At 36.3% G+C, this 24,482-nt stretch overlaps 2 protein-coding genes across 5 annotated transcripts in view; both read right to left on the bottom strand.

Annotated features, from left to right (window-relative positions):
• Window positions 1-3,466, bottom strand: part of pof1b (POF1B actin binding protein) — a 31,494-nt gene extending 28,028 nt beyond the window's left edge. Inside the window, exons 1-2 of the mRNA XM_065287372.1 lie at window positions 2,954-3,466; window positions 2,329-2,388 (exon numbers count right to left, since the gene is read on the bottom strand). Of these exons, the coding sequence (XP_065143444.1) occupies window positions 2,329-2,388; window positions 2,954-3,349 (456 nt within the window). The 5' untranslated portion in view covers window positions 3,350-3,466. The remainder of the gene's footprint in view (window positions 1-2,328; window positions 2,389-2,953) is intronic.
• Window positions 3,467-7,609: 4,143 nt separating this feature from the next.
• On the bottom strand, window positions 7,610-17,079 carry slc25a14 (solute carrier family 25 member 14). Of its 4 annotated transcripts, none has more exons than XM_065287371.2 (9): window positions 16,923-17,079; window positions 16,252-16,347; window positions 15,206-15,344; window positions 14,693-14,787; window positions 11,466-11,551; window positions 11,189-11,284; window positions 10,394-10,518; window positions 10,100-10,313; window positions 7,610-8,690 (listed from the first exon to the last, which is right to left on the bottom strand). In XM_065287371.2, exons 2-9 carry the CDS (start codon window positions 16,313-16,315, stop codon window positions 8,649-8,651), a joined length of 861 nt encoding a protein of 286 aa, XP_065143443.1. In that variant the 5' UTR covers window positions 16,316-16,347; window positions 16,923-17,079; the 3' UTR covers window positions 7,610-8,648. The 4 variants fall into 4 exon arrangements, with proteins under 4 accessions (XP_065143443.1, XP_065143441.1, XP_065143442.1 ...); XM_065287369.2 differs by having other exon boundaries at window positions 16,252-16,350; window positions 16,923-17,078; XM_065287370.2 differs by having other exon boundaries at window positions 16,252-16,368; window positions 16,923-17,061.
• Window positions 17,080-24,482: the final 7,403 nt, after the last annotated feature.

The following is a 24,482-nucleotide window of genomic DNA, read 5'->3' as shown; positions in this document are numbered from 1 at the left end:
TTGCTTAGAGAGCTACTGACATCCACCAATCAGAGCAGAGCTCAACATTATTATTCATGACCCTTCCAAATAATATAATAATAGACCATTTAATTCTGAGGGCAAATTTTAGGGTTGTAAATGGACATGTAAAACCATCTCTGAATCACTTTGCACTTAATCCAGTCAGAGAACAATTTAACATATTGTATTAAAGCATTCTTTGGCACCTTTAAGGTGCATTTTTATGATGCATCCTATTAAAATCAAGAAATTACATCTGAACCAACTATCGCTATATTCAACAAACCCTGGTCTCCCTTATGTGTTTCAACAACACAGAACTGCTTAAACTCACACGCATATTTGACACTGTTCTGATAAATATTTCTACAATGTCTCAAGTGCCTGTCAACCACAGTTATGTCGAAGTTAAACCCGAGGTAAATTCAGATTGTGAGTCTAAGATCCACATGTCTATTTACATTTATTATCTAAGCATGTAACAGGATATACTAATGAGTATGTATGCTGTACTGTACAATGCACTGCTGTTGTGCTTTACTCACTGAAGCGTAATTAGATCAGCAAGTGATAAGAACTAAGATAAAACGTCTAGATAAGATTATTGCTCATAATTAGTTGCAAGGACACAGAATTTATAGATTATTGATTTAATATTGAGATTCGGTGCTAACATACATTGAAATTCTGTGCTTTATGAAATTCTGTCTGTGCTTGCCAATACTTCACATTAGTTGCTTTACATACATTACATACATAAATTATATCCTCATAATTTCCGAAACTGTGTATTATGCATGAAAAGTCGCAGTTTATTTTTATAATACACCTTAAAATAGGCCCATTAAATTCGTAGTTTCTGTTTTTTATGTCTATCAATTTTCAAACCCGAATGCATGCTGCAGCTAGATTTTGGCATCCATCATACATTTTGGCATCAACATACCTCGGTTACCGCAGCTCGATGACATCATAATGACATCACATAAACGTTCAACAATGTAATTACACCTATCTCAAACCACTTTTGTGTACGAAACTGCAGCTAGATCGTGTCCTCCCAGCTCCAGTCGCAGCATGCCCACAAACACAGCCCTACAATGAAAACGGTCTCCAAATTGAGGAGAGGCCGTATCAAAGTCTGATGACTCACGTTACACCTCCATGCATTAAAACCACAGAGAACTGGCAGTGCATGTATGGATCATCTTAAAACTAAAAGAAAGCTTAACCTGGAAGATCAATCTATAGATCATTATAAAGACCAATCCCGGACACGGTTTACATTAATCCAGGACTAGGCCTTAATTATATTAAGACTTTAAAGAGTTTTTACAAACAAACCTTACAAAAAAGCATCTTGAGACAAAAAAACAGCACTGATAAGCCCTGTCCGGGGAAAAACGCCCCTTAATGCATTTACAAAATAAACAGAAGACTAGTTTGCAAATAAAGATGCAGAGGTACAAAGCATGTCAAGATATATAGGCAGATCCTTTATTCAAAGTGACTTACAGTGTATTCAAGGCTTATTTTATCAATTCATGTGTTGCCTGGGAATCAAACTCTTGACATTGCTTACAACATATTTTACCAGTACACTGTTGTGCTTAGAAACCGCAATACTGTCATTATCTAATACTTGTTAGGTAATACACAAAAACAAGCACTTCCAATGTACACCAGTCTAACCACCTGTTAACAAGAAAGTTAACAGTTGCGATCAAGCATGTCGATTTGGTTTAAGAAGTGTCAACTGTATGTTTTCATTAATCACTAAATATTGGGGGGGGGGGTACAATAGTTAGTTTTGATCACTGGGGTGGAGTTATGTCATCACCAGAAACTACACCCCGGTTGAGATTTAAGGGCACTCCCTCCAACACTTCTTTTTTGCAATATTATTGCAACTATTGCCAGGCCCAATCGAAATGGGCGTGAACACGCAATCTCCTCTGGGAATTACCGAGTCCATTTTTCTGTTAGACACACCCTAAACCCTGCAGGTACTTCACTTTCACTCAGATTCATAAATTACTGTAACGTTCGCATCTGCGGCTCACACATTAACCCTTGGATAACGCTAAAAGCTCATTCTCACAGCTCATTCATGTCAGAAGCATGGTTCATAAATTTAACACTCAGATTAAAAAATACTTGTGGTCTTTCAGAGTGTTCCTTATGAAGTCAAACATAGATTTGGGTGTGTATGCTTGTTGTCCCGTGTTAACCCTTTACATGCATGCAACGGTATTCAGCTTTAAATGTTGCTGTGTGAGTCAGTCTGTGCAAATCTGCCTGTGTGTGCATTTTAGATGGTGTTACCTCTAAGGGTTCAGGGCTCTTGACCGGGCTGGAGATAGATGAGGATTGTCCATTTATTGACTGAATAGAGAAAGGGGAACACACAAGAATCAGCAATAACAAAAGAAATGTAACCAACCATAAATAAAAATAGTAAAATTTTATATATTGCATACTTGGCATTGCTCACAACATAACAGGACTTTTATTTTGATGAATATATTTCACATACAAGCCTAGTCATATATTAGGGTTTAATATTAATAAAATAATATAATGTACCTTAATATGTTAATGCATATGAAATAATTGCCTATTAAGTGTTTATTGATGTTTGTCATAGTGGGGCATAATTTACATTACATAGGTAATCTTATTGTGCAAATGAATTAGATGTACAGTGAATAACAAACTGCCATTATTACAATGTTATTGCTGTAGAATTTATTTATATATTTTATACAGAACTAATATTACGAAGGAAAACGTGTAAAGGATTTACTTTGTAATAAAATGTAAACATAAACAACATAATCGTAGATAATACATAAGTGACCAGTCAACTCAGTTAAAATTCATGAAACATAATAACACGTAAAATGTGTTATTCCACACATTTACAAGGAGAAAATAAAGTGAAACTCACTTCTTGTCTGTAGACGTCCGTCTCGATGGTCATCGGCTGCACGTTCTGTACGTACGCGATGCGCGGCGCCTGACTCACGAGCATGACAGACTCCTGGCGCTGCTGCACGGGCACCAGGTAACGCGTGCCCCCGTACATCATGGCCCCGTCCATCGAGCTGTTTATGTACTGGACCGGCTGCAGTTGACCTCCGGCAATGTTTACCGTTCGGTAAGTGGTCGCTCCATCGTTTATCCCGACCGGCTGCAGCTGAGCTCCGCTAATATTTACCGTTCGGTAAGTCGTAGTGCCGTCGTTTATCCCGACCGGAGAAGTCGGGATAAAAGTTGGTGACGTCGGTTCCGCGACGGTGACCCTTTTGAGAGTAGTTACGGTTTGGCTGTAAGGAAGAGTCATTTTTGCGGTAGACAACTAAAAAGTTACTAACATGGGTATAGAAATAGATGTGAAGTTAGCAGAGGTGTTATTTCAACGTGCGCACCGAAACCAAACTCCTGAAGTCTCTCACAGAGGAGGTGTGTAAAACAAGAAGAGGCGGTCTTCACTATAGACACTCCTCTATTGGATCAAATGTCTCACGGGAAAACAAAAGGAGGTGAACGGAGTGGTTTTCAACCGTGGCTGTGGCTCAAATTGTAGTGAGTAACCTACATAAACAGCAACCTACATAGACAGCATTTCAATGAAGCGTACCCAAATGTCAGATAACAATATTATCGTATTGAATATTAATAATTTTCGTATTGAAAATTTCTTATTATTGTAACTTTTGTTTCACTTTATTTTTCAGTGTGTGCACTTGCAGTGTACTTAACCAACAAAATACTGAAACTTACTAGTAGTGCCACCTTGATTACTATATTCTAACACTGTCCCCTTAAAAAAAAAAAAAATCAATATTATTGATCAAAACGTTGTTGTTGGTGCACTATAAAAATTCTTCGCTTTTATCTAAACAAGTACTTATTAAAGGAATACTCCAGCAAAATATCAAAATGTACCCTCAAGCAATCCTCATGCAAGAGCTTTAGCGTAGTGGGCATTCCTTGCCATGGGTAACCCTTACAAAAATTTTGGTAAAGTGTAGTAAGTAAAAATGTTTTTTGGTGTATTGATTACTATTAGCAAAACCATGGTTTAACTACAGTCACCATGGCTTAACTATTGTTAAAACCATGGTTATTTTGTGGTAACCATGTTTTTTTTTTTTTAACTGTAGTAAAACCATGTTTATTTCCGTAAGGGACACTGCGCAGTGACTCACGTGAGTCCAAGATGGCGTAGTTACCAGAAGCTAGTTGTTATAGTTTATTAAGTTTAAAATATGGATATTTTTTACAGTGGGTTTACACCAGATGCGAGTTCAATGATTTGCCAGAGTAGATTACATACAAAGTCAATGCAAAGACGCGATCAGATGCGTCCTCGCGTGGGGCGATGCATATGATGCGATATGGACGGTGCGTTTGCCGCGAAAACACGCGCTATTTGCCTCAAATGGGTCTTCGCCCAAGTTGAAAATATTCGATCGAATAATTCGCATTAGAGCCCGACCGATAAAGGATTTTGAAGGCTGAAACCGATACAAATGTTTGTTGGCTTTAAAATCCAATATTCCGATATATCGCCTGGGTTTTTTTCCAGAAACGCACAACAACACATTAACAGATTTCCCTAACATTAGTTATTCGTAGTTATTTATGAGTTTTAACTAAAATAACATGATAATGCATTTTAAAAAGAAACTTGTTTCTTTTATTGTCACAACAGAACAGAGGAACATCAAAATATATTAAAGTTCTGATAAATAAAATGTATAAAAATATAAACTTAAGATATGAAACGTAAAGGCCTTTGAACAAAAACAACAACAACCAAATCAAAGTTACCAGTTTTAAAAGACTCGATTCATGAATTTAACTTTGAATAGGACTGGAGACAAATTCTGTTAAGTTCTGATAAATAACAACAACAGCAAAATATAAATTGCTGATCACTTGACTCAGGCAGTGGCTAGACGCGTAAATCTGGACCCCACCAGCAGCTACTGGTTCAGAGCGCTCTGTCAAAAACACCAACAGTGAGGAAATCCAATGAAGGCTGTTTCGTCCGGGTTTTTTTAAAATATTAATTCATCGGTTGGGCTCTAATTCACATGACACCTAGTTAAATCCTGCGAGTAATCTAGAGCAAGTAACGCGATGCCCCACATTTGGCGTGTGCGTAGCATAACAATATTGCATCGATTACCCACTAAAGACCTTTATTAACCCCTTGGAGCCATATGGATTACTTTTGTGAAGGATGAATGCACTTTTGGGGCTACTAACTGTGGGTTCACACCAGCCTCGTTTGAGGCGTCAAATTCGTGTCTACCGCGGCTAATTTGCCACTTGAACATCTTGAGTTTACTTGCATCATTCGCACGTGAAATTCTAGTCCGAGACATTCACGCGGAAATTTGTGTCATGGGAGGGGCTTCTGTGACTCCGCTCGCTTTGTGTAATCACGTCACTACTAGAGCAAGCTCCTGATTGGTTACTTGATGCGTTTTTCCGCAAAAGTTCAAATTTTTCAACTCGCACGTTTCCTGCAGCAACGCTCAATTAACTTATTTAAAATAATTTAAAATTACTTGCACAGTTAATTTGATAACTTAAAAATGTAAGGCACCTACGATGCACAAAATGATTAAAGGGGACTTTCCACAAGACTTTTTTAAGATGTAAAATCAATCTTTGATGTCTCCTGAGCACATATGTTAAGTTTTAGCTCAAAATATCATATAGATCATTTATTGTAGCATGTTAAAATAGGCACTTTATGGGTGTGAGCAAAAATACACAGTTTTTGTGTATCCCTTTAAATCCAAATGAACTGGTGCTTGCAGCTCAGGTGGGCGGAGCACTGTTGACCCAATTATAGCATTTAAAAATGGGGAAAAGACAGATTTTCATGGAATGTTCCCTTTAATAAGTAGGCAGCTATTATGTTTTGACACACTGCCTACATGATTGACCTACTGTAGATAGACAAATTAAATGTACAGTGAAAAGTATGTCATGATAAGTTGCCAATTTTAGAAATATTAAGTTTTTTTTACTTAAAATAAAGTTGTGTTAGAACATTAAGTGAACATTGTTTTTATTACCAGAGTGCACGGTTACATCAGACTAAGAAAAATGCATTCTTTACAATCCATTGTCTATTTAAGCAACAGACCATAATAAATTATGCTTGTGTTCACCAAAGACCCTTTACCAAAGTGCAGATGACAAAGAATTTCCAAGGCAATTGCAAGCAGACAACTAATCTAACAAAATGTGAAGCACTGTAATAAAAAATAAAAATAAAAAACAGCAGTGATGGGACATCAAGTCATTACATTACATGGTATAGTTGTTGCTTTTCCACATCTAGTTCCCAAAGTTTCCACATTTAGATCCCAGTCTTCTTTTGTAAAATATTAAAAAATAATAATACATTTTTTAAATCAAATCAGTTGGCTGAATCAAGTTCAAAATGCATCAAAAGTGCAGTCTGAACATTCATCAACCCTTACATTATACAACCAAACTAACATCAAATGAATTCAAAGTTACGAATCATTTAGAAACATGTTAAAAGCGTAAATAAATTACCCTTTGAACTAAAAAAGATGATGCTGAAACAAAATAATAAACTAAATAAATAGCAAATAATAAAAATGAGAAAAAAAAACTAAAGTGAAATGTTACAATCCGTGTGCAGCCAATAGTAACTTGAAATAAAAACACTGGCACATGGGTTAATGTGGTTCTTGGTCTTTCATTAATTGAAGCATTTTCAAAATCTCATGCATCATGCTAGAGTCACCAATCTAGCAAACAGCTAAAGTTTGAGAGAAAATGCAGTTATACCAAACAGGGAAACCTGTAAAGAACATAGATATTATATATAACCATTTAAACTTAACCCACTGAGGTAAATTAAGCAAAAACCAAGACACCTGACTTGATGGTTGCTTGCTTGCTTACTTTACAGTACACTTTCATCTGCTTATGAACAAGTTAAAGGTTATGAACCATAATATGCTTATAAACAAGTTAAAGGTTATGAACAATGTAAATTATACCTGAAGTATATTCATGTTTGGTTAACACATCAGGAAGCAGAAACAGGTCTTGATGACAGACAGTGATGAATATGTAACAGTACTTTCCCCAATAATAATAATAACAATAACAATAATAATAATAATAATGTCATTTTGAAAACTCTGTAACAATAACAGTGTAGTACTGGCTTAATACATGTAGACTTTGGCAATGAGACAAACATTTAAAAAGTAGGGCTGTCAAAATATTAATCGTGATTAATCACATCTAAAATAAAAGTTTGTGTTTACATAACATATGTGTGTGTAATGTGTATAATTATTATGTATATATAAATACACACACATTCATGTGTATATTTAAGAAATATTTGCATTTATATACTGTATAAACATTTATATAATTTATATTATATAGAAATATAAATATTTTGTATATAAATATAACCAATTTTTCTTAAATATATACATGACTGTGTGTGTTTTTATATATAAATATTAATTATACACACTACACACACATATGTTATGTAAACACAAACTTTTATTTTAGATGTGATTAATCACGATTAATCTTTTGACAGCCCTATTAAAAAGCTACACCGTTCCCAAAAAAATATTACCTGAAAACAAACAAAAATATGCTAATATTTTAATCTGTCAGACAGTAGCAGTATTTACACAAATTGACGCCTGCCAAAATATTTGACATTTTGCATGTGCTTATTACAACAACACAGACAACATACATGCATTCTTATGGTGATGATACCAAATCGTAAAATCTTGTACATATCTTGTACAATGACTCAAGTTCTTTCAATTCTGTGCATATTAAAAAACTCCTGTTTGTCACAAACGTACTTCTATATTCATGAAATACGAGCACTAATGAGCAACGTTTATCAAACCGTACATTTTCGAATTGAAATATATTCGAATTTACTCAAAAACAGTTTTTGAACGATTCACACAAAAATTTGTTCTGCTTGAGGCTCACAACACCTCCATACTATTCCTTTGGTATTCATTCATACGGTATGTAGGATTTGAAACGTATCACAACCGTAGTCTACGAATAAAGCAGTTGTTCCTATTCAAGTCATTATCAAATGAATACCCTCATAATCTAAGCACTTTTATGCTTAATTCGGAGTGCGTTTAGCAAAAATATTTTTAGCGATTGTAACGTGAAACAGTCTCTCCGTATTTTCACAGCATTCAGTTTAGCGCTACCTATTGCTCTTTATCTCCACCTACAGGTGAGTCTAAGTAACTATCAGGTAGTATACACAAACAGAGCACAAGCTCCCTTCAAGCCAGCATCCAAATATTATACCTGCTCCGGCTTCCAGTTTACCACAAATTTTCACCAGTGTGACTCCTAGTTGACCGAGCACTTGTGGACTTATGAACATGGTGCTGACAGAAGCAATAGCTGCCAGGAGTGAAAACGAAGCATTTAGGTGCAAAAGGAGCATCTTAAAATACATCAAGCATGTACATAAATTCTTAAATAAACATAGATATAGAAGATAAAGTAGAGATGATGAACCAACACACACACACAGTCCAGCGAAGTATCACAAAGTCTCTCGGCTACAATGGAAGCTTCTTCAGCTGTTCAAAAGTCATGAAGAACTGAAGTTCGAGTCAAGGTTGACAGAAAGGTTATCATTGGCTATTACTATCCATAAAACATATACTTTAGACATCACTGCTTTATTTTAGGGCTGTCACAATGATTAAATAATCATCTCATCACAGTTGTTTAACCTCATCGCGATGATTTCAGATCACCGCAATGATTGCATATCTCTCTAAAAAACACAAGGGGGAGCTGTAGCATCTGTATAAACGAGACAGTATCAGATGGCACTCCTTAACTGACAGTGCAATGTAATACATTGCAAAGCCATTCAATACATATGTACTAATATGATCTTAGTAGGATTGGCTACTATATCTAAAGAAAATATTTTGCATAAAACAGATTCAAGCTCTTTCAATTACCTGTATCTATGTATGTATATTTTCAAAAACTTCTCAGGGCCTTGAATTTTTTCTGCCAGATTCACAAACTTTCAAGGACTCGTGGGAACCCTGTGTTTATTTCTTATTAAGAATTTTCAGTTTTTGAAAGATATATGTGTGTAAAAAACAAGCAAATGTCAAAGCAATAAAACAGACAATTAATTGTCATAATCGGCAAAGTCCCGAAACAGGCAATTAATTGTGATAATTTATTAAATATTTAACCGTCAGCCAAAATTTTAAATTGTGACAGCCCTACTTTATATGTGTGAAGGTAAAGTGACAATTTGTAATGTTAGATGTTAAAAGTAGCATGACGCGTAAACACAGGGATCCCAACACACCCTGTTGAAGCTAAACTAGAACTAGTATGGGTAAAACAATTGTACAAGTTAGTCTGTAAATGGGCCCTCTATTTATATCTGTATTCATCACTTGCATATAAAAACAAAAACAGTAAGACCACAAAATATGGACATGCAAAGAAGACTGACTGGGGAGTGGTGTTGCGTAATTTGGCCGTAAGCAAGGATTTTTCAAATGATTAGCATAGCGGCTAAGGTCCCAAAATGCAGTTGCAGTTGAATTTCACCAAGAATTCACTGCGTTAATAAGTTATAAGCTGTCTTTATCAAAGAATAATGGAAAAGAAATTTAGATGTGTTAAAAAAAACATAATTCTTTTTTACAAATTTGGGAAACCAAGTCTGAAGGCGACTAATTAACTCCGTGGAAACATGTAACCTACTTTAAAGCTTAAAAAACTCATACTAATAGAGACAGTGAATTCATGTCACTTAATACATGTTGTGACCAGATTTTATACTAAATGAAAATATACTAAACCTCACGGTAGAGAGGTGATAATGCAAATGTAATTCGTAAAGCCCAGTTAGAAATGTTAATCTAATGCCTTCTAAGACCTTTAATTACATCTTGCAATGTACTGACCTCTAGTGGTTGGTTGATGCAAAACACTAACCTAAGTATGGTACATTTTATTTGGTAAAGGATACGATGATGTTCCAGGGTCCCAGACGCAGCCAGTTTGGCCAGAAGCCTTTATAGAGGGCGAAGAACCCCTCGTTTCTCCAGGTCTGCATGAGTCCATCTAGGGTGCCTTTATACAGAAGGTTGCCAGCAACCACTCGCTGATTCATCATACGTGTCCTCACCACATCCACTGGGTTAGAGGCCAGTGCCCCTGCGAGACCACATGCAAAACTGGAACTAAAAAGAAGAAATTATATTAGTCACTTTACTCATGATGTCAGTGCTATAACAAATCAAAGCTTTTAAATAATACTTACATGAAATGTGTTAACACAGTGTCTCCCATGAGGCCTGAAAGAATCAAATGCTTTTTGGTGATGTCATAGACCGGTAGTTCAACCCCAACCACAATGGCCGCCCTTTGTGCTGTAGGAATGACACCCTGAAAAATACAATAAGCAAAACATATTTTGAAAATCTTGAGGGTGCAAAAAATTTTAAATATTGAGAAATCTTTACTTAATTTGACGGAAGGAGTTCTAGTGGACCAATCAAAGTGCGTCAAAATTTTGGCAAGGTGCGTTTCACGCAATACAGAGCTACACACAGCCTATGGCGTAGAACATACACATGACTATAAATAACATTTTAGACCTATTGAGTACTTTCGAGACATAATGAGACAAAAACACTCATCGTAATTTTTTCTTAGAAGTATTTGGATTTTAACAAATGAGAAAACATTTATACATTTAAAAATAAAGATGCTTAACCATGCCACAGAATAATTTTTATGTTGCCCAAATAAAGAAGAATTGGAATTGAGCGAAAGGATGCAACATTTCAGTCAAAAAATTCAAATATAATTTCTAAGATTTGCTGATAAATCGGCACCGATAGTTCATTGGTGGAACAATCGGCTATCTGCAAAATTAATGCAATGTTCAGAGTTGCGTTTGTTGCTTCATATCATTATTAAGTAATTAATTTGCTGAAAAGATTCTGCATTAGCATAGAAACAACAGCAGGAACCCAAGTTTGTCATCAAGGCTGACAGGACACTAATATTAGTACCACCTCAAATTTTTAGCTAATTTTAAGTTCACACTTACCCTCCACAGGCCTCGTGTTCCCTCTGTCTGGTAAATATTGATGAAGTTGGACATCATACTGCCCTGTAACAGACTGCCTTGAGCCTGCATCCGAATCTAATGGGAATAAACAGGATGTCAGAGAAAAACAAAAATGTGAGGACAACGGTTAAGAATGGCAAAAAACTTAACATGCGTCCTGATGTAAAGAGCCATATCTGAACATCAGTCAGCAGTTCTTTGGCGTTGTATCAAAGTGTTGTCAAAGTGTACTTTTTCATACATTTATACGCTTTACCTTTAACACATCAGTGGGATTTGCCAAAGAGGAAGACAAAACTCCAGACACCACCCCGCAGAACACATTAATCACCATAGTCTCATCTGAAAAGAGCAAAGATGACAGCAGCCATCAGACAAAAGAAAAACTCAAAAAAGTTTGATTTGAGTAAAAACATTTTCAATATACTCTAGTTTAACAAAAACAAAGAGACATGCAGCAATAAATCAATTAACTTCACATGAATTAAAAAAGTAATACCAAAAATGCAGGTTGGTTTATTTTTACATTTCACTATGACAGGGGTTTTCAAACTTTTTTGTCAGCCAAACCCTACATGATTTAATGGAAGTACGCCTTGCACTTTTAATTAATTTTTCAATAATTTTATAGCAAATCTGCATATTTAACTTTTATTTATTTTTCATCAATTAAAGGGATAGTTCACCTTAAAATTTAAATTATGTTCTTCTAAATTTGTATGAATTTCTTGCTCTGATGATCACAAAAGAAGATATTTTGAGAAATCATGTTAGGCACACATTTGAGTGACTTTCATAGTAGAAATAAAAAATACGATGGAATTTAATGGGTACCATCAACTGTGTGCTTAACATCATTTATCAAAATTTCTTCATCATTTATCACAAGACTTCCAAAATATTTTTTTTCCTACTGTGGAAGTCAATGGTTACAATCAGCTGTGTGCTTAACGTCATTTATCAAAATATCTTCTTTTGTGTTCATCAAAATAAAAAATAAAACTCATACAGGTTTAGAATAATATGAGGATGAGTAAACGATGACGGAATTTCATTTATTACGTTTTTATCAGTAGTATTTTACATTATTAGATTATTACCTTTAACTGGTGTTTTTTGTAGTGTTGTGTAATGGCCATGTGACGTGCAGATTAAATAAATAATATACATCTTTTGTTGTAAACATCTACTTTTTAAGTAAAAGTTTTTTCTAGATTTTTTAATTTTAAATTTATTTATTTGCATCTAATGATTTAATATCAAGTAACTATGGGGCGTTTTCCCAGACAGGGATTAGACTAGTCCTAGACTAAAATAATTGTAAGAGCTGTCCAAACTGAAAACAACATGCACTGACATATCTTAAAATACATCAGTACTCTTTGTTTTCCCTGAAAATGCACATAAGTAATGTTTTTAGTGAAGCATGTTTGTTCAAACTAGTTATATTTCCTAATTAAACTAAGGCCTAGTCCTGGCTTAACCTATCCCCTGTCCGGGAAACCACACCAAAATGTTTTTCATCAACTCCTGAACCCCCTGCAATTCCCTCGTGAACCTTTAGGGGTTCGCCAACTCCAGTTTGGGAATCCCTGCACTATGATAATCTAGGCCTACATATAAGGAGTTAAAGTTGTATCCAGTCTTTAAGCAAGGCACCGATAAAAACTCCAAAAAAAGGGTGAAAGAAGATTGCAGTTAGTGTAAAGTCGTCAAGATTAGGGTTAGTTTTCTGTTGAGATCTACTGATGTGGAAGGAGCAGTAACAAGAAGAAGAAAGGAAAACGCTGATCAGGAATGATAGTTACAGTAATTCCTTGATCAATGTGACCAACAGTTAGTGAGGTCCAGCACGCGCCATTCATTTTGGTAGGAGAACGGGCATTGGTACCACCACACCACCAGGCAAAGCCTGCATCAAAATAAGCATTTGACACACAGTAGCAAAGAAATGTCTTGAAAATAAAATCCAGTTAAACACAATAAAAAAGCAATTTTTGGCTTAGTGACTGTTGTCTGAGTGGTTATGGCAGAGATTCAAGTAATATAGATGTTGTTCAGAAAAGATTTTGCTTCATGTCTGATGGAAATGCATTGGCGCCAGCTTCAGATAAGGTGATCCTCTGTCTGCCTCTTTGGCACCTTATGTTTGGACCGCACATTAGTGCTGGTGGTTACACCAGGTTTTGGAGACGTGTTGAATCGGTAATGTCTGGTATTGGTAGTGCTGGGCTTAACTGCTGTAACAATGGAAGGTTTTCCTAAATATCATTTAGATGATAAACCCTGATTATCCATGCTGATAAATGGTCAAAAATTAGGGATGCACAGAATAAACGGCAAAAAACAGCGGAAAATGTAAACCTAAATGGCACCCTCCGCCTCTCCCATTTAGCCGTCCTTTAATCATGCTTTGAAGTGCACCCATTACAATGTTACTTTGAGTATTTGGTATAATATAATACAATGTGTTTGTGTGGTTTATGGTTAAAAAACAAATTTTCCTCATACCATAAATTTTTTAGCTCCAGATATACTGCTTTCCTCAAATGCTCTGATTTTGTACAAAGCTCATCGATCTGAAAAGCTCTGTGTCCTTGATTGGCGAGCTAATCTGTACGTTGTGATTGGCCTGAATACGTCTGACGTCAGCCGGAAATGTGATGCTCCTTACCATGTTTGAAAGATTCGCTTGCAATGCTGACAGGAGTTAACTTACAGGCTGCGTGCCCACCAGGACGTGTACTACATCACCAATCCAAGGAAGTAAACTGTCGCTTACAATCCATGTGTTTGTTGTAGTCCAAGAAAAGAGATTTGTGTTGAAAACAATAACTAGAGTCATCGGGTAGCGTTGTCAAAAATATCTATATTTCGATACATACCGATACTAAAATTTAAAATGATTCCAATACTTGTGTCCCGCAGAATCGAGACGAGCTGCACGTTATTTTTTACCGGGTGTGCCTCATAAGCCTTGAAAAGTGAAGCCTCTGGCTCTTTGATCGCCCCCTGGTGGCTGGCTGCAGTACAAGTCATAAACCCCGCCCTCTCCATTCAAACTAATAGGACTCTGCTCTAAATAAAAAAGTTTCAGTTTCTGCTTAAAGTATTCCCACTCTTTTTATCGCGTTCTGGCCGTTTGGTAAAACACCTGATTGTCAGTAATCACCCGGAGCTGAAGCCGGCATCGTTTCAAAATGTAAACAGTGTGACGCATCGACCCATTTCCGGCAAATCTACGTAATTACGTAATCGACTAGGTCGACGCGTCGTTCCAGCCCTACAACAATTTGTCATACGCGCTCAAAGCAAAAATGCTGTAAGGCACCACACAATCACAAGGAAAACTTTCCCAATGTGAAATTGGTGTTAATGGGAACATTTGTGCTGCCACATGTGATTTATCAAGTGTTTTGTTACCAAACTGATGATGGAGAGAGAAGAGATAACACAAAGAAAAGATTCATCCTCTAAACCCACCTTCAGGACGGCTGACAAACAGCTTCTTCAGGGTGTTGTATGTGCCGATCTTAATCGTCCCATAGGAAGCTTGACGGAGAAGCGCAGGTGATATCCTAAGAAATGCAACATACCACATCTGTCAGCCAATTAATCACTGTTTATTAAAACTTGGCCATCCTTTATTAAAAAACCTGTCATTTCTCTTATAATTAGATTAGAAGACTTAAGCCTGGATTTTATAGACAAGGTCACATATAAGATGATGGCTTGAAATACAAGATATATATACACAGAGTTCAACTTCAGCGACCACAGCTCATGCCAAAGCCGTGGGCCAGTTTCACTTGACTCAGCCCTCTACAGGCCCAGTGTAAGTTTAATACCGTCTATATTTAGCTTATTACACCTATCAAACCCCTAAACTACAGCATGAGTTGCAAATATGCCCCAAACAGGAAACTTACCATTCATAAATAACAAAACTCTAGCAAACTTGTTATAATTCAGACTATGCAAATCATTAGTTCTCACCCAGAGTATAATGCACGGACGCCCTCTTCCCGGCCAATCCTGAACAAGGCGTGAAACATGCCCCGATAGCGGACCTCCATACAATGGGTCTGCCCTTGAACCTGGAGCCGCGTTTTTGTGAGATCAATGGGGAAAGTACCTGCAGAATTTAAGCGTTGCATTAGCAGCACAAAAGTCCCAGTGAACACGCATACTGATAAAATGTACCTTGAATGTCCTGTATGTCGCTTTGGATAAGCGTCTATCAAATGCGTAAATGTAAATGTAATATGTAAATTCTAGTTAGGTTACCTCGGCAACAGTCTGCTTACTGTCATCTAATATCCCATCAAATCCTTTGTTTTTGTGCACACGTGTTATAGGATATGTTGCTTGACATGTTATGCCACATTTTGTACTGTATTATTCCTGTGCTGACTATTTTACCCCACAAAAGGGCCTAAAGCAGTTACAACACTAAAAATATACTAGTTCAAGTTAAACTGATCTATATGCATTTACAATGACTTGTTTTAGACTATATTTTATTTAAAATCAACTAAACCAGATTATGTAATAACCAGATTTATTGGATCCTGCATTACTTTTACATTCATGCAAAGACTACATGCATGAAATACATGATGCACATACTAAAAATTGTCACTTGCATTGGATATGTTAACATCTAGCACAGATTTAAATAACCTATTTAATATACAATTAAGGCTATTTTATCACAAACAGGACACAAAGCAGTTATATCCTAAAACTATACTAGTGATAAAGTTGCACAAATCTATATAACAACATATTTGCAAATGACAAATTGTTATGTTCATGAAAATATTTAACGTACAGTGAAACAATTTATTTGTCTTATTCTGCATTACTTTCACATCCATGCATTAATTTACATACATGCAACATCTGACATTTTAAAACGTCCTTTAAAATGAATATGCAGTCTGTCATTTGCAGAAGATACGTTAATAACATCTGTCAGGAAAGACGGCTATTGAAATATTCTGATGATGTAAATCCAGCAGGTGCATAGGCAGACTCACCAAATTCTGCGACAATTGAGGCCATCCCCCCATAGACAAACGGCTTCCAGTTTAGATTTGCCATTTCTGTTGCGGCTCCCTCGGCTTGATGGAGTCCTACTAAAAACAGCAAAAACCCTAAATAGGGGTAAATAAGCTGTTTGAACCCCCCATTTTGCAACATAGCGCTACCCGTCTGTATTACAGCCAGCCTTTAAGACGCATAGACAAATATGCACCGGAATAAGACGAGCCGCATTAATAAAGATTCATTGCAAGCGCCATAGGAATTTTCCGGAAATTCTATTGGCCATCAGCTCTGTCAATCATTCAGCAAGAGCTCACGGTTGGTCAAAACGACATAACGTTCCGCCCACTTCCGTCTGTACGGAGGTTGAGTGACAGCAAGCAGCGGCTCGCTTATTTTCTTCAAACATTTCACATTTAACTTTTTGTGTCACCGTGTCGGACTAAAAATAGCGAGATACAACGATTAAACGCATAATTATAAATACAACGATCTCGTGCATGTAGCATAAATAGCTGTATATGGTTTTCTCTCTAGGACATTTGATAATGATCTAACGGCGTTAATTGTTAGCCAGTTAAAGGATAACTACTCTTACAATGATAAAGTACAAAACTGAGTTGTCACGATACTTGAGTCGATATCGCCTTTTGAGCTCACATACCTGGGACCTGTTACTTCAGTCACGTCTGTTATTTTATTTTTGAGTCCATAGTCTCGACCACATGTAGGATTACTGTACTTGCATCAAAACTCCGGGCGCGAGGGCACAGCATTCAGTTTCCCATCATGGGGCTCAAACAGGAACTCAACTCACTGAAACCGGAAGTTTACGCTCCGTAGGTGAAAGCAATAAAAGATTCATCCATGAAGTTCTTCTGAATGTAAAGAGGTTCATTATGAAACTATCAATAAATAATAACTTATATATATCCAACTCTGAGATTGATTAATTGCTGTTTAACCAAACACCGGTTTAATATGTATTAATGACAGAAATCATTTTATTTTAACATTCATTACCAAGTTAATCACTTTTGCATTGAGGTACACAGTTGTGTATATGAAAGAAAATATTTTGCGCAAAGCATGAAAATAGACTGTTCATTGATTGTCTGAATTAAGTAGATGATGATTTAAACCTCTTCGGCATCACCCTGCCCCTTAAAGGTGACATTTCATGAGACTTTTTAAGATGTAAAATAAATCTTTGGTGTCCCCAGAGTACAAGTTCTAGCTCAAAATACCAAATAGATAATTTATTATAGCATGTTAAAATTGCCACTTTGTAGGTGTGAGCAAAAATTTGCTATTTTTGTGTGGCCTTTAAAATGCAAATGAGCTGACCAGATTTTCATGATATGTCCACTTTAAGCGAGATAGAGAAGGAATCTTGTTTATAACAACATTGCAAACATTTTACACAATAGCAAGTTTATTTTATTTGCATTTTTACACATTTTGTGTCACACTCAGTGGTTCAATTTACTATAGCCAAGTCTTTTTCCCATAAAAATATGGTAAATGAAAATTAAGTACAGAAGGGAAAAACTTTCAATTTTCAAAGTCCTTGCAATGTTATACTATTTGCACATAGTTTTACTTAGTTTTGAACATGACTTGGGTCGTAATTGTATACCGGTATTGCGGTTTATTATGATATTAACATATACGATTATCATACTGTGAACATTTGCTTATCCAACAAAAAATAATAAAGGAGATCTCACTTGCGCTGCTGCAAATATGCATTTTCTTATATATACTTCATTCCACATGACTGCTAGGTTCCACTCGTTTATATACAGTAGTGAAAATGTCAGAGCCAGAGACTATAAATTCTAACCTCTAAAATCAATACATTTCACTCACTATATAAAGATGTGAACAAATGAACTATTCTAAAGATAAATAATTTATTCCTTATTTTGTTCAAATAGGAGATGTGCAGCTTTATTTTATCTTTTTTTTTTTTTAAGTTTTTTTTTCTTCAAAAAAGTTTGATATAATAAACCATATGTTCAACCAAAAAATCAGTTTTCATTCATTTAAAGGTCAGTAGCTGATGCTTATAATAAAAATGATTGTTTAATACCGTATAACACGAAACCGTGATAGTTTCTGAGACGATTACTCTAAAAACAAACGGTGCTATATAGCACCAAAAGTGGTTCTTTGCTCGTAATCATAGAAGAACTGTTTTTAGTGCCATATAGCACCGGTGAAGCACCTGTGTAGAACCATATAGTGCTATGTAGAACCAAATGTGGTGCTATATGGCCCCTATATGGTTCTACACAGGTGCTTCACCGGTTCTTCACCGGTGCTATATGGCACTAAAAATGGTTCTTCTATGGTTACGATTCAAATCAACAGTTTTGGTGCTATATAGCACCGTTTGTTTTTTTAGAGTGTTGCATACCGAAAATCTCATACCTTTACAACCCTAAACACGAAAGACCTTCTTTTAACTTCCCCGCCAGTGTTTTTAAAAAAGTTGTCAGCCAGCGCCAGCATTTTTTATGATTTTCACAAAAGTTTAATGCCTTCCAGATTTTTTTTCTTTAAATATATAAACATACAATATATCAAATGAAAGAACAGAACCTCTGTTTAAGTTTCATCCTATCTTTATTTGTTTTCTTTTTCACTTCTCAAATGTGTTTTTTTTTGGAACCAAATAATAACGTTCTGGAATTGTTTTTTTTTAGGTTTTTTGCAACCATAAACTAACGTTCCCATAACGTTGCAAGGTATTTTTAAATAACCTAAAATAACTTATACAAAACGTTCTCTAATGGTTATTTATGGTTATTTTTTATAAAATAATGCTCTCATAACATTGCAGGGTTAGCATAACATTCCCCTAACGTTAGAATAATGTTCTCCTAATGTTAGAATAACGTTATTCTATGTTAATCTAACATAAAAATAGCTTTTTATTTTCGTAAGGAAAACTTTCCTGGCTAACTTAAAACAAACTAATGTTAGGGGAGCCTTTTGAGAACCAATAAATGTTAGCTAGGTAGCGGATAATATGGATTGCTATAAAATTGGCAGGGGATTGTTTTCTCTTAATTAATGAGTTAACACGTCAATGGCGTTAATATAGCAACTGACCTTTAGAAATATGAAGGATGACTTTATGAATGTCGTGACAATGTTTTTCAATCACATCTTTACATTTTAAACAATATACAACACCATTACTAAAAATATATTTTTGTTGGTACATAATAATGTCTCTCCAAGAATCACCAATAATGTTTGCATCAGTGAAGATCTGATGTTGCATTTTCTTACACGCCAGAAACGCTTCAACCTGAAAAGAGATAAAATAAGCAAATTATATCCTTCACTGTAGATCCTTATGTTTTATGCAATATGTTTTTTTTAATGCAGCTTTTATTACAGTTTTTCTCAGTTGCTTAAACACATTTCTTGAAATTATGCCTCATATTCTCAAACAGTAAACACATAAACAATACTCCAAACATCATATTTTCAAGTCAAAATGAAGCTCTACACTCAAAACCATTCACTCTTACTGAAAAACCAAACTTTTCCCTTAGACAACACATAAAAGCTTTGAAAAACACACACATTATCACAACATAGTGTTACACACTGGTGCAATAAATTCAAAACAAAATATCCAAAACTGGTAAGTTGCTTGTGGTTCTCCCGCTCAAAAACCTTTTCAATTGACCAAAAAAGACACAATCAATGTATGCATTAGCACATTTTTATTCATTCATGTGCAACTGTAAAAAAAAAAATTATTCCTCCTCAGCATCTCGTCTTTGTTCTGGGTCAGGCCAGAGAATCTCGGAGAATCCTCTTGCATGATCCATCCCTGGCATTCATCTACTGATATGTTGATCTGTATGGAAGGCAATTTGATGCATTTCTTTATTCCAGTAGCATAGTCCAACAGTGTATGCACACTAAAGTTACTGTACAGATCAGTCTTAATGTAAGTACATCTATCTGTTTTCCTCCCTGAATGCTCTGAAGATGGAGGCAACAGTGAAGCGACTTAAATTAGGCTTTACTCGTTGCTCAGCCTCCCTCATAGTCATACCATGGACAAGGACATGGTCAGCTAGAGTGGCTCGAATTTCATCTGAGACAGCTTGTCACCTTGCCCTTCGTCTCCCTCCTCCTCTTTTACCATGTCCTCCTCTTCTTACTCCTCCTTCATCATGTCCTCTCCCTCCTCCTTCACCACATCCTCCTTCTTTCCCTCCTCCTCTCCCTCTTCCTCCTCCTTCTCCTTGACCCATTCCTTCATCTCTCTGTGGATCCATTGTTCCAAAGCTCAGTGAACTGATTCAGGCCCTTTTATCTATCTATTGAAGGATCTGATTGATGTGTGTTAAATTTTGATTAGTGTTTCCACCTTGGTAATTGTTTGCTAACTGAGCATAAGCTGTGCTGACTTGAGTGAACAGTATTGTATGCTAGTGCTTGATCAGATGGTGTAAGCACTAAGAAATGTAGGCATTTGTGTGTAGAGTTCTGAAGTAACAGTTAACCAAATCTGACTGATGTGTTAAAGTAGGGGAATAGTGTTTATAGTTCAGCAAAATGATTGTGCGTCTTGAAAAATGGCGTTATGGTTTTGAAATTTTAATTCAAAAGCCTGTTTATAGTGTTTTAGCAATCCAGAAAAACTGTAACATATGAGGAGAGACACCTTTAATGGTGTTGTTGTTGTTGTTTTTTATCCTTATACATCTCCATAGTTTATGTTATTAATGCTGAGGTGTCTCTTGATAAGTTGTGTGTAGATGATGGTTGTGGTTTCACCTTCCCTCTAGGCTCACAGAGCGGTGCGTATAAACCTCATCACATGCTGAAACAGCCGCTGAACAACTGATACCACATTCCTGTAACATACACAAGAAACGCAAGAGATGTTGGCTGTTGACTGACTACATGAGTAAAAGACTACATGTAAAAAAATATGATCGTAGTGTCTGCGACGTCACCCATAGGTTTGTGCAGAGCTTTTTTAAGCTTAAAGTAGGCGCTGCCTGCTGTCACCATCTTGGCTTTACGTCACCACGCATCACTCACGGATAACCAAAAAAGGTAAAAAGGGTGGGTGAAACTGAGGTGGCTGATTTCTGAAACCACGCCCCCCCAGTTCGATTCTAGTGACAGCAGTGGCTGTTCAACCCTCACTCAAGTGGCCACGCCCTTACTTATGCAGAACTTTAAGGCTTAATATAATTTAAACGGATGAGTTACAAAAAAATTCCCCACCTCACAGTTGTCATGAAGCGCAAAATTAGCTATATAGACCAAAACACTTTTTGTACCAGGCTGTAAACATATTATTTTCTACTATAAAATTGGGAATTTTAACATGGGGGTCTATGGAAATTGACTCATTTTGGAGCCAGCCTCAAGCGTCCAATCGATGAATTGCAGTTTAAAGGCACACAAGGCAAGTCTGAGTATTATTTCTCTACTAGCTCCCTAGTGTCTGGGAGTAAATGCGTTCTATATCTAAGACTATACGAGACTGAAGGACACCGGGTCGGATACAGCGAACTTGCAAGTGGGGTATTCTTCCTACAGACGGTAGGGGCGGGCGAGAGAGTCTTCATTCGTCATGTAATGAGTCATTTAACCATATACCGACTTACGAAGATGATTTATTAACATAAAAATGCTGCCTTGTGTCCCTTTAAGTCACTTCCGTATTGGCTTCATCAGAAAGATCAGAAGGTTACCCCATGATCATCATGATTTTCAGCTATATAAAACAATTTTTACAGAAAATATTATATTGTTATAGCCTGTAATATCTTGTGATCCATGACGGCGAGTAATTTATTAAAATGACAAAAATATAACTATTTGAAAATAACTGGACACCAAATGTACCAAGCTTCACGTCACATAAGTAGTATAGTAGAGTTGCAATATTTACGTTAGGCACACAATATCTGAGATCAGATGATGTTTCACATAAACATACCAAACATACACTCTAAAAATGGGTGGGATATTTGTGACCCATGATGGTTAAAAATTGGACGAAACACATGCTGGGTTAAAAATGACCCAATGCTGGGTTGCTTTAACCCAAGTTCTGGGTTAAGAACCCAGCATGTGTTCTGTCCAATATTTACCCATTATTGGTCAAAAATAACCCACCCATTTTTTTAGAGTGTATGTTAAACCCTAAAGACCAACATAATGAAATACATACACATAATAAAGGGCTGTCAAATGATTAATCGCGATACAAAATAAAGGTTTATATATATATATATATATATATATATATATATATATATATATATATATATATATATATATATATATATATATATATATATATATATATATATATATATATATATATACAGTACACATAATAATTATGTAATCACAGACTTTTATTTGGGATTAGTCACGATTAATCGTTTTACAGCGCTACACATTACACATAACAGAAAACTTACCTGCCACCATGTGAGAAACAGTTATTTCTGTCTTGGTGAAGGCAGAATAGAGATGCCAAGCAATAAACGCAGCACAGCACCATAGAAAGTAATCTCCTCTTCAAAGACATCTTCGAAGATGAGCTGCTTCAAACTGAACACAGATTTGAGTAAATTCAGTCTTTAATCTGCTTAAAATAAGGTGAAGACAGGTAGTGATGTTTTGGTTAGAAGTGGGCACACTTCAACACAAACTCTACTCTGTTGGGCATAGTGTAACAGTGGGCACAACAACTGCTGACCAAGAGCAGTGAACAGTCTAGTAATGGGGATGAATAACATTGCCACATTGTTGGCTGGAGGCAGTCATGCTTGCTTTATTGTGTAGCATTGTCATAAAAAGATCTTTCAGCAGTATGGAGGGCTGTGTACATTTAAAACCAGCCGCATGATTTCACTGTATTTGAAGGATGTGACACATTCACACAACTTCAGAGGAAAGTTGATGATGGTGATTCATCATTGCAGTAATGATGCTAAAGGTTCACATTCATTATTCAAACCTGCTAGACCTCTATAGGGTCATAGACGTCCAACAGGTGTTAGATTGGGTGTTTGGGGGTACCAGACTGAAAACAGTCATTAAAGACGGTTTCAGCAGTAACAACATAAACAAGCGGCTGTCGTGGTCCGCACGTAACTTCCGGTAAACTCCGCTAAGAATAAATAACAATAAAGTTCTTTTAAAAAAAAAAAACACATAGATTACCTAGGACACCAAAACATTTGTTATTTTCGACAAGACATTTGTTCAAGAGATCAGTTAAGCAATTAGTCAGGCCATTAAAAAAACAAAACTGGAAGTAAAGTTCGGATCCAGACGTGTATCGCGTCAGCGCACGTGCATCTGATGAAACCGTCTATACAGTCGGCAAAAGGATTATTAGAAACACCTGTTCAATTTCTCATTAATGCAATTATCTAATCAACCAATCACATGGCAGTTGCTTCAATGCATTTAGGGGTGTGGTACTGGTCAAGACAATCTCCTAAACTTCAAACTGAATGTCAGAATGGGAAAGAAAGGTGATTTAAGTAATTTTGAGCTTGGAATGGTTTTAGTGCCAGACTGGTCTGAGTATTTCACAATCTGCTCAGTTACTGGGATTTTCACGCACAACCATTTCTAGTGTTTACAAAGAATGGTGTGAAAAATGGAAAAACATCCAGTATGCAGCAGTCCTATGGGCGAAAATGCCTTGTTGATGCTAGAGGTCAGAGGAGAATGGGCCGACTCATTCAAGCTGATAGAAGAGCAACTTTAACTGAAATAACCACTCGTTACAAACGAGGTATGCAGCAAAGCATTTGTGAAGCCACAACACTACAACCTTGGGGCGGATGGGCCACAACAGCAGAAGACCCCACCGGGTACCACTCATAAAAAAGAGGCTACAATTTGCACAAGGTCACAAAAATTAAACAGTTGAAGACTGGAAAAATGTTGCCTGGTCTGATGAGTCTCGATTTCTGTTGAGACATTCAGATGGTAGAGTCAGAATTTGGCGTAAACAGAATGAGAACATGGATCCATCATGCCTTGTTACCACTATGCAGGCCGGTGGTGGTGTAATGGTGTGGGGGATGTTTTCATGGCACACTTTAGGCCCCTTAGTGCCAGTTGGGCATGTTTAAATGCCAAGGCCTACCTGAGCATTGTTTCTGACCATGTCCATCCCTTTATGACCACCATGTACCCATCC

The sequence above is a fragment of the Paramisgurnus dabryanus genome, chromosome 18, assembly GCF_030506205.2.
Source record: "Paramisgurnus dabryanus chromosome 18, PD_genome_1.1, whole genome shotgun sequence".
Lineage (NCBI taxonomy): Eukaryota > Metazoa > Chordata > Actinopteri > Cypriniformes > Cobitidae > Paramisgurnus > Paramisgurnus dabryanus.
The sequence above is the reverse complement of the archived record's forward strand: the minus strand, read 5'-3'. Positions and strand labels throughout refer to the sequence as shown.

Excerpts from the sequence above, each read along its gene's own strand:
- slc25a14 (XM_065287368.2), bottom strand. The coding sequence starts at position 16,414 with ATGTTGCAAAATGGGGGGTTCAAACAGCTTATTTACCCCTATTTAGGG. Across the intron at positions 14,788-15,205 it reads GTCCGTGCATTATACTCTGG|GATATCACCTGCGCTTCTCC; the intron begins GTGAGAACTAAT and ends TGCATTTCTTAG. Across the intron at positions 11,552-14,692 it reads GTTTGTCAGCCGTCCTGAAG|ATGAGACTATGGTGATTAAT; the intron begins GTGGGTTTAGAG and ends TGCTCTTTTCAG.